Here is a 19,256-nt window from a genome sequence, read left to right on the forward strand (position 1 = left end):
TTGCTATAATTTAAAAAATTAGGTGATATACAATTAAGTCTCAAACACGAGACAGTTTACATCAAACTAGAATACTGAAATATCCAAACGGATTTAGGAAACTGAGGCTGGTGACAAACACAAATAAAATGTCAAAGACAAATCTATTGGCATATAAGTCACGAGGGTTGTACTTCATTATTCGTGAATTCCTATCAACAAATAGTCATTTTTCATAAATAGATGAACAAAAAATGAAATCTTTAATACAAATTATTCAACTAGTGACAATGGAAACCAATTCTGAAAGATAATATTGGCAGGGTAGTGCGGGGGTGGCGCCAGGGTATATTGATTTGGGGTGCGACGACATAAAATTACATCATTATATTTTTCACTCAACTTATAGGGGTAATATGGAGCTGCATACAACCAAATCTTCTCTTCTTACACACCTATGTCCTTTTCCTTTTTATTCATATTTTCCCTCTTTTTTACTACTTGGAAAAGCATAAGAGCAATTGCCCCTAACCAGGGAACTGGCCGTGGATGATTATGATATGTGGAGCGTTGTGGCCAAGTGGATCAGTCTCCGCACTTTGAAACAGAGGGCCGTGGGTTCAAGTCCCAGCAATGGCGTAGTTCCCGTCAGCAAGAAATTTATCCACATTGTGCTGCACTCAACCCAGGTGAGGTAATGGGTACCTTGCAGGAATTTATTCCTTGAAATGCACTGAGCGCTTGAAGGTTGCTTGAGCTACAGCCGTGGTAATAATATCCACTTGTAGTTGAAAGTCCTTTGGAAGCGCATAGAGACGTTATTCATAATGTGTTAAGCGCTATACAAGAACTGACTATTAATATTATTATTATTATCATATAGGTACACCACCCCCAGTAAGTCAATAGATAATCCTCCATGACCAGGTCCTTGCCTCTTCTACGTGGCGCTGCCCCGAATATTGGTAGCTATACCCCCCCCCGGCCCTATATAAACCACAAAAAATGACAGCGATACATATTGAGATGACTATAAAATATCAATACGAACAGATGTCCCTAAAATAACGATTCTTAGCAGCCTCGAGTGATCGCGACAGGATTCTATAGGATGAAAAGTGCGGAGGCTGCAGCAAGGACGACCACTGATATGACCGCGGTGACTGCCTGAGTTCCACCCTCCGTTGGTGCTATAGTAGGCAGTACCGGTGGCTGGTAATCATCGAGAAGAGGAGCAACGTTGAGCCAAACGTCAGCATTATCAATTCCTTCCAACATCTATTTTGATAAAATTTCGATAAAAAAGAATAACAATATTACTGTTTTTCTTTTTTCTAAATTCTACTCCCATTTGTCCCTCCAAATTTATTTTATTTTTCCCTATAAGCAAATTTGTTTTTAATATTTCCGAATTATGCATCCCAAACAGAATTAACTAAATTGAGAACGAACAAAATTCTAAGGAGTCCATTTACTGAATGTCAGTGAGCGCAGCGAATAAGGATGAAATAATATACCCTAGAAAAAATGGAGGGAGAATAAATTACTTATTTTCCAAAATTGCAGATTGTGCATGATTCTGATTACACTCAACTCAACATGTTTTTATTAATTTGCCTTCCTTGACATCATGTATCACAATTATATACGAGTGAATGCAACGAGCGAGGAAAATATATGTTTACTTCACTTTACTTGTCGCATGAACCTGCATAAAATTAAGTAATCTCTTGTAGAGATGAATGAACACAAAAGTAAATTAACTTGTATTTCGATCAAAATATGAGCGCATTTTGTTCACTTGCTCAAAAATATACTAAATATTTTCTCTCCCCGCGCTCTTTTTCTCCCTTTTCTCCAGCTGTTTAGGGGAAAGTGGTGCCTTCCCCTACCCTCACATTTTATGCTCCTGGTAGTCCTTGAAAAAAATATTGAAATGAACAATTTAAGAAATCACCTTTTGATGTTGGAATCCATTTTGAGGTAGCGCGAATCTGTATCCATCTGGGCATGCTTGTGTGTTTACGTCATAACTCCCGACGGATACACTCAATGTCCAGTCTTCAGTATCAAAGACATTCTGACATGCAAAGTAGAGTTCCTGATTGCAGTCTGTCGGTGTGTACCAGCGATTATCAGTGCCACTGCAAAAAACGATATATACATCACCAATAAAATGCTGAAATTCAAGATTAAATGGAATGAAATATCATCTCAAGTTATATTGTTCATGTTTTGGCCAATTCAAAGAAGTTGAGTAGCTCTATGCTCCAAACGGAACTGGTCATTATATTTCACAAAATGTCCGATAGAATAGTTTTCTCAGGTCAGCATTTCATCAACAAATTTGTCCGATAAGTCAGATCTGACACCTTTCCTTGAATTTTATTGGCTGAGAAGCGCTGTTACTATGGCAACTGCCAGATAAAAGACCACGTCACTATCGATGGAATTTTTTAAAAGTCAATTATCCTCTCAGATTGTTTTGATTGAGTGCGCGAGTGGTAAAAGATTGAGATATTGTGAATGGGGTTGAAGACCGAGCCTCCGGTGGGAGGCTGCATCAAAAATCAGGTTGTAATTTTTAAGTGATTGTACATCTTTATTGAAAAATAAAGTCTCAGGGGCGCGGAACGGGGAGGGGCAGTCTTAATCTCACCTGAGCATGACACACGACGTCGAATCGGTGATCGGCGTCGCCGGTTCTCCTTTAGCCCATGTATAGACAGCCGTCTCCATCAGCTGAGGGTGAACCTGATCACCGGCGGGAAACTGGATCCCACACTTGATAAACTCGCTAAAGTCATCGATGATCCCTACGCGTGTCGGACCATCAATGTAGTCGTTCTCGAATCTATAAAAAATAGAATCATAATAATGGTAATGATAATGCTTATTTACATACGGTAGCCTCTTCAGAGCCTATGATCTGTTTGTTTTCCCAGCGGGCCCTGTATAACAATTTTTTTCTTCCGTCGAATACGTCGAGCGCCTAACTATGTAAACATTTGTAACGCACCGGTATCCATCATAAAAAAAATGTTCATGGCGCGATATAGAAAAGAAAGGAAGAAGAGGAGGAAACTTACTAAAGGGGGTGGGGGTAATTATTACTTAAAAGCTTGTGTGAATAACCAGGTTTTCAGAGAACTTTTGAAAGTCGTGAGATAAGAAATATTGCGGAATTCGTTTGGAAGTTTATTCCATAGGAATGGCCCGGCATGTTGAAGTGATCGATCCCCCATGAATTATGAGATTGTGGTACCGCAATTAGGGATGAACTGTAGCAGACCTAGGGTTGCGATAGGCTAGAGTAGTATTGTGGTGCAGTTCCGTGTAATAAATGGAAAACAAGTAGGAGTAATTCAAAACGTTATGCGCTGTACAACAGGTAACCAGTGAAGAAGTATGAGTATATATGATTCCTTTTAGGGGACATGGTGACTATACGGGCAGCATTATGTTGTAGTCTCCTCAGGCTATCTAACTAAGATTGTGAAACATTATCGGCGGCAGATTTTTTTTTTAAGTCTTTTAAGGAAAGGAAAATAGGGGAACGGGAAGAGAGTGGGGGTGATATTGAACAGTGGTTTGATTGTAGATAACTGCTTAAAAGTAACTAAACTTTAGGCCTTTAGCTCTTTGACAGTCGATATAGGGAAAATCATATGGATAAAAAAATCCGCCCCATTCTAAAATGCTGGATCCGCCCCTGATCAAAGTTTATCAATTTTATCAAAATACTACTTTTTAATCATTGCACTGAGAAATAAACTAATAATAAACTTTATAGGAAAATGAGAAAAAAGAAGAAAGGCTGTGTGTAATGGGGGGCAGTCAGGGAAAATGATTTGATTGACGATGACTATACTTACAAGAAATGAGTACTGTCACTGTAGAAACGAAGAGCATTAGTTGAGTTCTTACCTCCACATTGGGGATAATTTGAAAACTGTGATAAAGTTTGAGAAAATGCCGGAAAGAACATTTGATTTATCCAGATTTATCCATAACGCTTACATATCATTAAAGAAAATAAATACCCTTTTTCAAGTCAATGCACAACAAACAATTCAGCACGCGCTTCGCCCTTCAGGTAATTTGTTTAGTGAAATACGCAATATGTTCATAATTTTGAAAAGTGCATAAAATCCCTCTTTTATAGGTTTGAAAAAATGCGCTTGCCGTCGAGTGATAAACGTACCGTGTTCCCAAATTTGGTACTGGTATTGGTACTAGTATATTGATATTGATATTGGCATTGGTATTGGTACTGGTATTGGTACTGGTACTGGTACTGGTATTGGTACTGGTATTGGTACTCGTATTGGTAATGGTACTAGTATTGGTACTGGTATTGGTACTGGTACTGGTATTGGTACTGGTATTGGTATTGGTATTGGTACTGGTATTGGCATTGGTATTGGTATTGGTGCTGGTATTGGTACTGGTATTGGTATTGGCATTGGTATTGGTGTTGGTACTGGTATTGGTACTGGTATTGGTACTAGTATCGGTACTGGTATTGGTACTGGTATTGGTACCGGTACTGGTATTGGTACTGATATTGGTACCGGTACTGGTATTGGCATTGGTATTGGTATTGGTACTGGTTTTAGTACTGATATTGATACTGGTACTGGTATTGGTTTTTGTATTGGTACTGGTGTTTGTATTGGTATTGGCATTGGTGCTGGTATTGGTACTGGTAATGGCATTGGTGCTGGTATTGGTACTGGTATTGGTATTGGTATTGGTACTGGTATTGGTTTTTGTATTGGTACTGGTGTTTGTATTGGTGTTTGTACTGGTATTGGTACTGGTATTAGTTTTTGTATTGGTACTGGTGTTTGTATTGGTGTTTGTACTGGTATTGGTACTGGTATTGGTATTGGTATCGGAACTGGTATTGGTATTGGTACTGGTATTGGTATTGTACCGGTATTGGTACTGGTATTGATATTGGTTTTATTTTATTTTATTTATTTATTTATAAAAGGACAGTTGCTTTCCTTAAGAAATATAGTATTATGTGATAATCAATTTGGTTTTAGAGAAAAACATAATACAACTCATGCTATATTGACATTAATAAATAAAATATCTACTTCTTTTGATAATTCTGATCATACTGTAGGATTATTCCTTGACTTCTCAAAAGCGTTTGACACAATAGATCATGAAATACTGTTATGTAAGCTATCAAATTACGGTATCAGAGGGACAGCTTTACAATGGTTTAGGAGTTATCTTACTGATAGAATTCAGTTTGTTACAGTAAATGAATCAGAATCTCCAACAAGGCCAGTTTCTTGTGGAATTCCACAAGGTAGTATTCTTGGCCCCTTGTTATTTATACTTTATGTTAATGATATGAAAAATTCATCTCATGTTCTCTCATTTATTCTCTTTGCTGATGATTCCAATATTTTCTATACACACCATGATCCACATGTACTTGTGAGCACTATGAATAAAGAATTCAAAAAAGTAACAAACTGGATTAAAGCCAACAAATTGTCACTGAATCTGCAAAAAACTAATTATATGCTTTTTAGTCATTCATTGAAACATCTACCGCATCAAATACTTTCAGATAATACTGAAATCAAAGAAGTGCAAACAACAAAAATTTTTAGGTCTTACTATGATAACAAGCTTACGTGGAATGCTCATATCAACAATACTTGCAAAACTGTGTCAAGAAATATTGGAGTCATCAATAAGCTTAAATACGTTCTACCAGCACAGGCGCTATCCATGTTGTATTGTGCATTAATTCTACCATATCTTAATTATGGAATTCTGGCATGGGGTAATGCCACTCAAACGAGACTAAATAAAGTCTTGCTACTTCAGAAAAAAGTACTGAGAATAATATGCAATATGTCCTTTAGAGCTCATACGGATGAATTGTTTCGTCAGAAACGTATCCTTAAAATCAATGACCTGTACCGCTTGCAACTATTCCAATTTATGTATCAGCTAGATAGAAATAGTGTACCTAATGTCCTACAAAAGAAATTTATGACAAACAATACTTTACATTCATATAATACGAGACAATCAAATGACTATCACTTACCTAAAAGTAAAACAGTATTTTCTAGCAAAACTGTATTTTTCACAGGACCAAAACTCTGGAATTCTCTGGACAGAGAAATGAAAGAGGCAGCTAATCTTATACGATTTAAATTACTCATCAAAAAATTTCTCCTGAATTCTTATTGATTCAATCTAATATTTGTGAACTTCATACTTATCCACGGTAGTATTGAATATTTTTTTAAGTCGATATTTAATTTTGTATATAGTGTAAATACATTTGTGTTACAGTGTTTATATCTATATAATTTTATAGAATTTTGCTGATTATGTTACTCTATTTGTATCATATTACCCTTGTATAAAGTTTTGATAGGGGGTCTCCACTTTTCCACTTTTTTCATTTCATTGCTACGTTTCAATCCTGCATATGTTATGCATTTTTTTTCATTGTAAACATGATTACGAAATGTACTTTGATGATTGTGGAATATGAATATATCAATAAATAAACAAATATAAAAAATATAAATTGATACTGGTATTGGCATTGGTGCTGGTATTGTTACTGGTATTGGTATTGGCATTGGTATTGGTGTTGGTACTGGTATTGGTATTGGTACTGGTATTGGTACTAGTATCGGTACTGGTATTGGTATTGGTACTGGTATTGGTACTGGTATTGGTACCGGTACTGGTATTGGCATTGGTATTGGTATTGGTACTGGCTTTAGTACTGATATTGATACTGGTATTGGTTTTTGTATTGGTACTGGTGTTTGTATTGGTGTTTGTACTGGTATTGGTACTGGTATTGGTTCAAGTTCAAGTTTTATTTTCCATTTCCATTAACAACATTATAAGCAAATACAAATGAAACATACATAAATATAAACAAATACAAATGAAATATCATAACAATGATTACATATCAATTACGAGTTCCAAAACATTTATAAAATAGTTCTTACAGAATCTGATATGGAAATGAGGGGATCCACTAAAAAGCATTGCTTGTAGAGCGTGGATCCCCTAAGATAATATATTAAACATTTGAAAAAAAGTACTCATTTGCAAGTGTAAATATGATAAGTTAAAATGCAATATTTTATGGGAATAATGACAAGATGGTGAGTAATAGCGAGAAATAATAAAAAGATGATAGAGATACGGGATACTAAAAACTCAAAAGAAAACAAAGACACGACGAAGAATAGAGGGGAGAGAGAATATACAAAGTACTAAAAGGGGAGGGAGAGGGCAAAGATAAGAGGGCAGAGACAGACAGAGAGGGAGGCACACACACACACACAGATATATATGTAGAGAGAAAGGGTCTGAAAGAGAGAGGGGGGCAAGAACGAGAGTGCAAACGTGGATCAAAGAGAGTGTGACTTAATAGCGTGCTTAGACAATACTATAATATACAAACTAATTAATCACTTTGGTAAGACAGTAACAGAAATATTTTCAGTTTTCTCTTAAAGGAGTGGATGGAGGGGGTCTGTTGAACATCTTTACGGAGGGAATTCCAAAATTTGGGGGCGGTGAAAATAAAAGTATTTTGAGCAAAACGAGTTCTTAGGATAGGTAGATGAAAGTTATCGGCTTGTCTGGTAGGATACCTATGAAAAATGTTATTTTGAGAAAACACATGATGGAATGCAAAAGGAACCACACTGTTTTATACATGTACATAAACTGCCCAAGCTGAAATTGGTATAAGTCTTGAATCTTTTAAATTTTATAATCAAGGAAAAGCGGATCAGTGTGAGAACGGGGGTGTGAGAATGAAATAATACGAAGGGTTTTTTTTTGTAATAATAATATTTTGTTAAGTAAACTTTGGTGGGTATTGCCCCAAACAAGGAATCGATAGTTGATATATAGTAATATAAGAGGAGTATATAATTTAAGTATAGAAGTAACAGGGATAACCTATTTATGATGCCTATATTTCGGGATATTGTTTTACAAATATTATCAATATGGCATTTCCAGGAGAGTTTGTTATCTACCAAAAATTTAATTGAGGAGACACTTTCCAACTGAAAATCTTCAATAAAATGTCAAAAGGTAAAGAATCTATAGTATTACTGAATAAAATGTATTTAGTTTTTCGAAGGTTAATTGATAATTTGTTAGCTCTGATCCAATTCTAAATATTAGTTAATTCAGAGTTTATTATTTTAACAAGTGTAAGCGGATCATTGTGAGAGAAGAATAGATTTGTGTCATCAGCAAAAATAATGAAAGATAAAAAAAATAATGTTAGATGCTCTGCAAAAATCATATATAATAAACAAGAGGGGTCCTAGAATACACAAATAACACAAATTGAGGAATGGTCATTAAGAAATACAAAGTGATTTCTGTTAGAGAGGCAATTCCTGAACCACTCCAAGGCTTTCCCACGTATGCCATAATGCGAAAATTTATGAAGTAGGATGTCATGATTAATAGTGTCGAAGGCCTTGGAGAAGTCCAGGAAAATACCGACCATGTGTGAAGATTTATCGACAGCATGAGCAACTTTTTCAACAAAGGATAATAAGGCGTGAATTGTACTGTGCTTTTCTTTAAATCCCAACTGGAATTTTGAAAAAATGTTATTATCATTCAAAAATGTATTTTTTTTGGGTGTTGTTATTGGTATTGGTTCTGGTATTGGTATTGGTACTAGTATTGATATTGGTACTGCTGTTGATATTGATACTGGCAATATTGCAATTGGTATTGGTATTGGGATCAGTTTGTGTATTGGTATTAGTATTGGTATTGTAATGGTATTAGTATTGGTATTGCTGTTTTGGTATTGGTATTGGCGTCGTATATGAGTATGAGTGTGAGTACTTGTATCATTTGAAGTTGGTGCTATACTTGCCTCATTCTGTTTTTTATCCTGCCAATATCCGGGATGGATAAACTTTCCTTGGTGAAGGTAAAAATCACCGGTTCCCGCCGTAGCAATATGTGCAATCACTACATCCTTACCATCCTATCAATCAAAATGATATTTAAAAAATGTAAGATTTATTTTTGACACAAAGTGTAATATGCAGGGACAGCGGGGATCCCTGTGATTTTTCAACGCGTGAAAAATAATGAAACAAAACCAATAGGAAGAATTAAAGGTGAAGAGAAGAAAAAAGAAGACGATCCAAAAGAGAGTTAAAAGTCTTATAACTCTCTGTAACTCCTAATATTCAATTTTAAAAAATTGAGAAAATTACAAAAAATAGGTATTCTTGCTTCAGGGCTTTGGTGCAGCCCCTGGTGGGTGTTTCATAAAAATGTTCGTAATTTAAGAATGACTTTAAGAACAACTGGTGAGCCTTTCTCACGTGCAAATAATCACTAATGAAGATTTAATGGTGAATATCATTTACCACAAGAAAGGATCATCCGTCGTTCTTAAATCGTTCTTAACTTCACGATCAGCTTATGAAACGGCCCCTACATATATAACCTCTAATACACACTTCAAGTCTTCAATTGATGCTCCCAGCCTTGAGCCTTCCTTAAGCTTAGGTTGATTTACTTAGTCAGGTGTAACCGATATTTTAACTAGTTTAAGTATGAATCAAGCACCAGTATCATCGAAAAAAATGCATAGCCTTTGCCATGAAGGAAGAGAGTCTGATTCGGTTATAACCCCATAACAAAGGGTCGGTACCACAGGAGGGGATGAGGATAGGGCTGGCGCCCTCCTATAATTTTTTTTACGGTAATACAAAATTGATACAAAAACAAGAAGGGGAAAGGGGGATGGAGAAAAGTGGAAAAGGATAAAGAAACAGAAAACAGAATAGCATGGAAAGAGAGGTATAGATCGTGTATAACTTCATAATACCCACACTCTAAAAACAAATCAGTCAAAATGACTGGTTAATCGCGTCAGCTGGGAGCAACTGTTATTCTAGTCATATTTCACAATTTTCTAGTCATATTTTACTAGAAAAGAGTTATTTCTGACTAGAATATAAACCCCTCAAAAAAAGTTTTGCAACTCAATTTTGGGGGATGATATCTGTTTGTTTAATGAAGTATAAAAGATGAAACTGGTTTCATTGGAAAGCTGAATTACTCCTCTTTACAATGACATGCCATTTGCTGTGATTATTGTAATCATGGAATATGCGTCACCATGAACATTGAGAAAAGTCAGAAGTGAAATGTTGCAAAGTTCATTGATTTCTAACAAGAGTCTCCATTTCTATAGAATTTCCACCACGCAGGCCGGCCGGTGACAGTGAATGCACTCGGTCCATCCTCGAAACAATTGGAAATTCGCTATTGGAAACGACGCATTTTGCAACATTTCATTTCTAGCATTGCTGCGGATTATCATGTCTGTGTATTTCCTGATAACACTAGCATTACAAATGACACATGATTGTAAAGGAGAATAATCATGCTTTCTAAAGATATCCCTTTTACACATGATGATGGCACCTCAAGAAATTTATTGGCACTCAAACTTGCAGTTAAGAGTTGCAGAACTCAAACATGAGATGGCAATCGATTTTGCAACATTTCATTTTTTACATTGCTGCATATTTATCATGTCTGTGTATTTCATGATAACACTAGCATTACAAAAGACACATGATTGTAAAGATAAATAATCATACTTTCCAATGGTACAACTTTTACATATGATGATGGTTCACTAAGAAATTTATTAGCACTCAAACTTGAGTTGCAGAACTTATTTTGAGGGGTTTATGTCAGAAATGTGAATATCAGTGATTGCCATATCAGTTGCTCCCAGCTGACTACTGGTCTAGTCAATTTGACTGATTTGTTTTAAGAGTGCAGTGTCTTGTACTTCATTAATTAAAAATGCTATATTACCCTTTTTGCTTAATTGATTTCGATCTTGTATATACAACTTGTTTCTTGTACATACTTGGCTTCTGAACATGATATAAATGAAAGATATAAAATTTGAACTCCAACAACATGACCCTTCTCGGAGTTTTATTTCTGTCATTTTACTACTGTAATTATTTAAGAAGGAAATTTCAAATGGGGGCGCCTTGCTCCACCCCCCCCCCTTATCGAAGCACCATGGTGCCGCACCTTAAAATACAGTCTTTATTATTTGATTAAAGTAGCTTGAAGTAGGAGTGCATACTTCTCGCATGGTCCTTAGTGTGGGCCACTCGTTGTTGTAGTCGATTCTAAGGTTGGCCGGTGTTAATACTCGATCACCAAGGTAACGTTCGAAGGGCCCGTTCACTTCTCCATCATTACCCTGGTCATACTTTTCCTGGAAATATGGTTAAAAGAAGAGGGGTTGTAATATGAGAATCAATTTAGATTAAGAATATAACACTGTGATTTTTAATATGAACTTTGAACAGACCAATTATAATTGTAGCATCCATGGTCTGGGAGAAATTTCATATTGCTTTGCAATTTTTATTTCGAAAAAATAGTCTTTAAATAATAACTTTATTGTTTTTTGCCACATTTGATTTTGATTCAGATTTTGGGGTCAGTTAATGTTCTTCATTCCATATATTTCACAAAATCTTTCTGATAAGATTATAATCCTGATATAAGAAAATGAATCAATTTATTGGTTGCAAAAAAATGTGTTTTAACATGTAATCGAGATAATACGTACATTCATGTAGATTCTGACGAACTCGCCCTCGTGATCGTCTAGCCACGCCCCAATCTCGGCAACGGGTTCAGAAAATAGCACATGACCGCTGTTACATTCTTGATCAATGGTCGATCCAAGATGAGCTATGCGCATCTATAAATAGAAACATTGATAAAATTAAAAAAATGAACATTTGGGGAAAACATAGTTTTTACATCAAAATGGACTCTTGACCTATAAAATATTTAAGATTGGTCTTGGTATTTTGGCTTTAGAGTCGGGCAAAAGTCATATATATAAAAGGGGACGACCCCACCCCCAACCCTATGGCCGCCTACGACTATGCAAGTTTATATGATTTAATTTTTCAAGATTCTGCATCTGATTTTAATGACGTTATCTTTATTGTCTCCTCATTTTCCAATTATTACATCAACTTGAAATTAAGAGGGCCTTAAGTGGTGTAATGATCCGAAATTAGTTAAGGAAACAGAAATGGCGTATGTGGGAAAATTTCTTTCAAAATTTTGTCAACGTACTTTATGTTTCTTTATTTTTGGATTTAATACTATCTTGTATTGTGGTTGTGTAAATTTGTATAATATATTATTTAATGCCATAATTTTGTAATCTTATTGTATTTTGTGTATAACAGCAGTCAGAATATGATTTTATGCCCTTGTTAATTTATTTTTCTTGAGCATGACAACAAAATTTTAATATCTGAATATCTGAAGTAAGCAAAGAAACGGAAAAAATGCCATTTCAAAATGAAAATATAATTTTGTGTTAGATTTTGACATGATGATGTTAAACAATATTTAATTTTCACCATTTTCTTTCATTTTTTTCTTGGTCGTGGATATTTTTTTTGGGGGGTGGGGGCCAGTATCCCCCTATCTATACGCTAGTGATGGAATTGATATTTAAGTTTAAAGTTACCTCATCTTCGCAATACCAGTTATCGAGTTCAATCGCTCTGATTCCCATGTTGAGAAGGTCTGTCAAACTGAACTCCTGGTTAGCAATCCCAGTGCAACGGCTTGGGTCGTATGGGGGCGGCCACAAACACGTATCGTTTGCTATATCAGGGTGTAAAATATATTTTCTTATAATATAGTGCAATAACAATGATAATCAATAGTACAGTCCTTGGTAAGCAAATAAGACCCTAATATATCTGTACGTGAGGAATAATAGAAAAACGGGGTAAAATTGTTTACTGAAAACTATACATCAAATATGCATTAAAAACATCATAGAATATCTAATGTAATTATTACTTTTTTTTCAAGTTTATTTATTTATTTCATTTTTCAACTCAATACAAGATAAGAAATAATTATACAGAAATAAAAATAACTATGCAAATCAATACAAATGAATATACATTGCAAGCAATATGACTATACAAGAATAATTATGGTGAACACTAAATGACATGATAATCATATTAACCAATATGTTTACAATATATGCAATGGAAATAGAACAAAATGTATGCCATTCTCAATAATAAAAAATGCAAGATTACCTATCATACTCTATATACCTATTATTATTATTATTATTATTTTATTCGGCACTTAATCGAAAAGAAAACATGTACAATGCAAGATTGACAAATATTACAAAAATACAAATAGTATTTAGACCTTTTCTCACCCAACCAGGTAGCCTGGGTAGGGAATAGGTCAACTTAATGGCCATGGCCCACAGGCCTTCCCTCCCACACCCGATTGGGTGAAAAATATCATTACATATAATACAGTTACGAAATATAAAACAGGTAGGTTGCACAAGAAAAGGAATCAACTTACGTTTAAACATAACAATAGAAAACCAGGAGGAACAAATATTTGATTAAAATAAAATAATTGTGCCAAAATTAGAAATCAGTTGAAGTAAATAACTTTATAACGCATGAGATAAAGGACGTAACAAAATCAGGATATTCAAAACCTATCATACAGCTACTTATCATACTCCGAATTGTAATAGTTATACTTTTAATGGGTCAAGCTGTGTAATATTATTTCTCAAAGTTATTGGGAGAGAATTCCATTATTAGCTGGTGCAGCTTTCTGGAAAGCCCGACATCCAATTATTTAGTCTTGACGGTGATTTGAGAGAGAAGATTTCTTGAAGTTTGGGTTTGTAGAGCGCACATAATCGTCAAAAGACGGACATAACGCTAGCATGGCTAGAATTCAGCACACTTATTTTGAACACAAACAAGCTATAAATATAAATTAATCTACTAATAAAAAAATCCTATAAATCACACTACTTTGCAAAAGCATTTTGCATCATTTCGGAATTCCTGACTACATCCTGATGCATGGGACCTGGTGACCTCCTGCTTGCTCGATTAAGTACCATTTTATTCACATTTTATCACATATTCCTCTGTGTAATCTTGTTTCAATTTTATCTCATGAAGATCTAAATGGGCTTGGTATTCTCTTCTTTTTAGTCTTTTAGACAATTACCATAATTATGCAGTATCAGCTCTTATGTTTGTTTGTTTGTTCGTTCGTCCGTCGCCATAACATATGTATTTTCGTCACTATTCCTAAATAGCTACCAACATAGCAAATACCAATATTGACAGTCCAAAATACATCTACATGCATGTTCTATGCCAAAGGGGAGGTCTTAACTGTAAACCGGACCATTTCATCAACATTTTTGTCTGACAAGTTGTCAGATCTGACATCTTTCCTTGATTCTGATTGGCTGAGATGCACTGTTACTATAGTAACTGTCGGATAAAATGGGACTTGTCGGATAAAACGTCTGACAAGTCCTTTCATGAAACGCTCCCCAGGTATACCGACCATAATGATACTGACGTACATAGGGTTTGGCAAGTCGTTTTCTTAATCTTATTTCTTAATGTCAAGAATTGCCCTTCGCAAGAACACAACTGATACTTGAAATAAAAAAATGAATTGTTTATATTTTGTTTTATTAACATATAACGATTCTTGAAAGCTTTGAGGTGTAGCGGTTCTGGCCCTCGCCTTGCCATAATCAGAGGGTTGTGTGTTCGAATCCCACCGTCGCAGCCTAGCGCCTTTGGCAAGGCGTCAATCCAAACATTGCCGCTCCCCATCCAGGTGTTAAATGGGTGCCCAGACAGCCCGGTAGGATGCAAAACCAAATGGCCTGTATTCTGATGTGGGGTTAAGTATTTATAGCCAATTGTTACATAAATCACTAACGGTAGAGATATCATAATCGGCTCATTTGGCTCTTAAATCATTCATAACTGTCTAGGAAGTATAAAAGATCATTGTTTTCACAATCGACGAATCAGGAAAGAGCACAGTATACATAAGAAACATAAAACTTAATAAACATTTTGATACTTTTGGCTTTCCATAATTTTAGCACAGAGTTTGACCATGGTCTAAGTTAAACCTGACTTAAGAATACAGGCCATATTAGTGACTAGCAATTTAGTTTTCAACTCTTTTCTGAATGCTACCCATGCATGCAGGGAGTGGAGAAATTCATACATTGCGTGCGGGCATGTCGCCTGGTGATTTTTACCATCCACTTCACTGACGCCTTTTTCAACGTTGAGAATCTATTGAAAATATCTGTCAAATCACAATGGATAGAATGATTAAAGGTCATTGTCGAAAGTTGATGGACCGAAACAGTACATTAAGAATCGGACTGGACAAAAAATTGCACATTTTTTTATTCGCCGATTTTCGACCAAGACTGTTCTGTTATGAAGGGCTTTTAACGAAAAATAATCTGCGTTGTAAATAGCGTCTGCAAAGTGATTACTTAAATTCCATAATAATAAAAGCGCTCAGCAATACAAAGTGTTAAGCGCTTTTTTTATTATTATTTCTTAATTTACAAAAATGAATGCTTGATATAATGAAATAGAATTGAAGGTGAAAAAGACTGGCCAGACGTACACGGTACGTCGGTATATGCTTGCTAAAATGTCTGTGGCTGTGACAGCCCCATCATTAACATGATTAAAGTGTTTACATACGAGGCCGGTAAGACCTTTAAATGTTATCCCTTTGTAAAAGCAACATCATTGTGATGGAATGGAATAGGTCCATTACTTACCCCCATATAAGTATCCATATGGTCTGGTATTGTATGAATTATGTGCCTTTGAAAATTGAGAATATGATATAAGATCAATCATTAATACACAAAATGTGCATGCATTTGACATATTAACTATTTTGTAATAATAATCATTATACAAGGCAGGTTTAATAGATCTGTATAAGATATTAAATCATTTCTATATAAAGATTATGATATACGATGCTTATAATCATGAACACTCCAAATATAAGATATGAATGTCATGAAAACATGCCACAAAGAGCCATTGTGAGTTTCTATTGATATTATTATTGTTATCATTATCATCATCATCATTATTATCATTATAATTTCGAAAAATTGAATGGCGAATACTTACGTCTAAAAATTGGACATGGTTGAACGGTAGATCGAGCTGAGAGTGAGCCAAAATAAAAAATAATACCAAGTATTAACTCTTTGATGATGTTTAAATAAATATTTGTGCATCGTCGTTAATGGTTTGACATCGGTATGTGCGACGGGAACTTTAGAACTGATGTATGTTTAACATCATAATATTCATAATGACAAAAAATCAAATATTGTACATGTTTAGACAAGAAAATTTGAGTGGTGGGGTATGAGGTTGGTTTTTACCATCCCCCCTTCATCACGGTATTCTTTATATATATATATATATGTGTATATATGTATATATTATGTATATATATATATAATATATTTATTTATTTACTGTTAATAAACATCGTATATACATGTATTTTGTCATCTCATATCCCGTTCAGTTCAGATGGGAAACTTAACGATTTTAGTAAAAATTTCATAGGGGTCATATAAATAGTTGTGAGAGTACTAATGATATTATTCATTTAAGAGAAGGAAGAAGAGCAGAAGAAGAAAAGTAGAAGAAGGTGAAAACGAGAAGAAGAAGAAGAAGAAGAAGGATCCTACCTGAACATCCATCTGTGTCCTGAGTGTATTTTGCAGCCATGGGTCTACTTGTACTGTTCCTCTCTCACAATGACCAAAATCATCACACTTTAACCAAAATGGCGGAAAAAATAAGAGGGGTCAGAAATTAACAATCTGGAGTATATTTGGTGGTGGTGATGAAAAAAATCGTCGTAACGATGTAGGCTCAATTTAAACTTAAGAATCCATCAGTTAACGACCTTAACGTTTTAAAACTAGTACTGATATATTTGAGCAGACTTTGTGCCTCGTCATGGGAGTGTTATATCCCCACTCTGAACCTCATAACTACTACAACAATGGTCCCATTTATCATGAAACATCTTTATAAAAATATCAAACAATGTACTGTCGACTTATACCACATTACTTATACTGGGTAAATATAAATCAAATCGCAAAGCTCTTCATTTTTTTCCGACGTGATAATAGTTTGGCTCAGAAAACGATACCATAAATATTTTACGAGACAGGGAATAATGCACGAATTATCAAATTTTTTTTTTATAATGATACTTTGTTTATTATTTGTTATCACTGATAACCAACTAGTAAGGTGCAAAAATAATTAATGAAAAAAAGTTGCGCTACTTTAAGGAAATCACATCATCCTGGGATGAAAATTACACCGATTTACATTTCATGATTCTTGACTTGATTCTTGATATTCTGAAGAAAAGTTGTGTTGTCTTACCGTACATGTTACTTCTGAGCTTATTCCTTGGCAATCTGCACTCGAAGATGTATGATAGCCCAAAATAACCTACAAAGTTAAAAAAATATATACATATATAATAAGATATTTACATGTTTAGACAAAGGAAGTGGAATGGTAGGGTATGGTGAATACAATCATATATAATTATATCGATGTTCGCATACATATCTTTGCAGTTTCAGGTATGAAAAAAGGGTAATTTATTTACTGATTTTGGTGTAATCTTTGGAAATTGATGCAAATCTAAATGCGAACAGGATCTTGTAAAAAGTTCGTAATTTTTAATAAAACCAAAAACTGGTGAAGATATCGAATACAAAAAGTTAGTATATATACTAACCTCGTACAATGTGTGAGTGGTCGGAGAGGAGATGATAGTTAGGTATAGCATTTCGATATAGTTCAATTCTTACTAAAATTTTTGCTTTTTAACGCTTTTATAAATGTTCATTTGCTATCACCTAAAAAAAAATGGAGTAAACAAAAGTGAATTTCCTTAAAGTTAGCACTTCTCTGAACCAGTACACATAGATTTTTAAAAAATGCCTTTTTTTATTCAAAGAAAAATAATTAAATTCGTTTAAAATTATCATTTTTAACATTTCTTCAAGTAAAGCGCAAAGATGAAATGTATATTCCACAACAAATGACACTTAGATAACCGAATAAAGATAAATAACAAAAACTTTATAAACTGGGGATATAAGAGGCGTAGAGCTAGAGTATGTATTTAAGTTACTCGCGATAGAGGAAACAATCACAGTGAAGGATCATTTGAAACTGGATCTATGTCACATTTACCTGGAAAATAATGAAAAATCCGAGAAAATACTTCTGAACTGGAACCTGCGCCATGTTAAGATAATTCGAATCGTCAGACTGATTGAATTCTGTGTTAGTATAGGTATAACGTATTTCAATGGTAGTCTGATCAAGCAAACAATCTTATCCAAAGTTCAGATATGAATACGAATGTGGACGTAATGCAATCAAAGTTTTATTGCTTTTCGACCAGAAGCGTAAATAAGAAGTCACTTACCATATACTTTTGTTGTTAATATTTCGTATCGCAGTGTAATAAAGATAAGACAAAAGAATTCAATGAGATAAAACGCCTACCATGACCAACTTTATCATCATCACCATCACTATCACCATCACCGTTACCATCATCATCATTTTCAACATCATCATCATTATCACAAGTATCATCACCATCACCACCATCATCATCACTATCGCCATCATTATCTTCGTCATCATCGTCATCATCATCATCTTCATCATCATCGACATCATCATCAGCAGCATCATCATCATCATCACTATCATTGTCTCATATGATCACCATATCTTATTATTCATTTTCCGCATCAGAAGTATTCATTACATTAAAATCAATAAACAAACACAATCAATACCACATACCATCAGTGTCACATTTCATAAGCTTTGGATTTCATCGTACTATTTTTCTGTTATATATCTCATTATGAAATGGTGATATAAATCGTAGTTAAAAATGACTGGCTGAAAATATACATCACTTGACCAGTCACTTATTTTAGCTACTTGCAAATTTGCCAAAATGACTGATATTTAATAACTTGTTCTATTGACTGTTTCTTGGATTTGAGATGATGGAGTATAGGAAATAAGGATCTTTGCATTTCTTATACAGTAATATAAAAGCATATAATATACATTATAGAAGGCATTAGTAATAATTGCACGCACGAGGTATATATAGAAAAAAAAATGTTCTAAAGATATCTCGTGCGTGTAAATCTTAATAGAGAACAGTGGTGTACAGATGGGGGAATGGGGCAATGG

General features: G+C 34.6%; 1 protein-coding gene across 1 annotated transcript; it reads right to left on the reverse strand.

Annotated features, from left to right (window-relative positions):
• Positions 1-841: 841 nt before the first annotated feature.
• LOC121411435 lies at positions 842-18,368 on the reverse strand. The gene is made up of 13 exons (XM_041604170.1): positions 18,225-18,368; positions 17,400-17,468; positions 16,685-16,771; positions 16,110-16,145; positions 15,743-15,788; positions 12,584-12,723; positions 11,660-11,794; positions 11,165-11,299; positions 8,909-9,022; positions 3,855-3,931; positions 2,639-2,833; positions 1,937-2,123; positions 842-1,257 (listed from the first exon to the last, which is right to left on the reverse strand). The coding sequence occupies exons 1-13, from the start codon at positions 18,276-18,278 to the stop codon at positions 1,084-1,086; spliced, it is 1,449 nt and encodes a 482-aa protein (XP_041460104.1). The 5' UTR covers positions 18,279-18,368; the 3' UTR covers positions 842-1,083.
• Positions 18,369-19,256: the final 888 nt, after the last annotated feature.

This window comes from Lytechinus variegatus, chromosome 3, assembly GCF_018143015.1.
Source record: "Lytechinus variegatus isolate NC3 chromosome 3, Lvar_3.0, whole genome shotgun sequence".
Classification (NCBI taxonomy): domain Eukaryota; kingdom Metazoa; phylum Echinodermata; class Echinoidea; order Temnopleuroida; family Toxopneustidae; genus Lytechinus; species Lytechinus variegatus.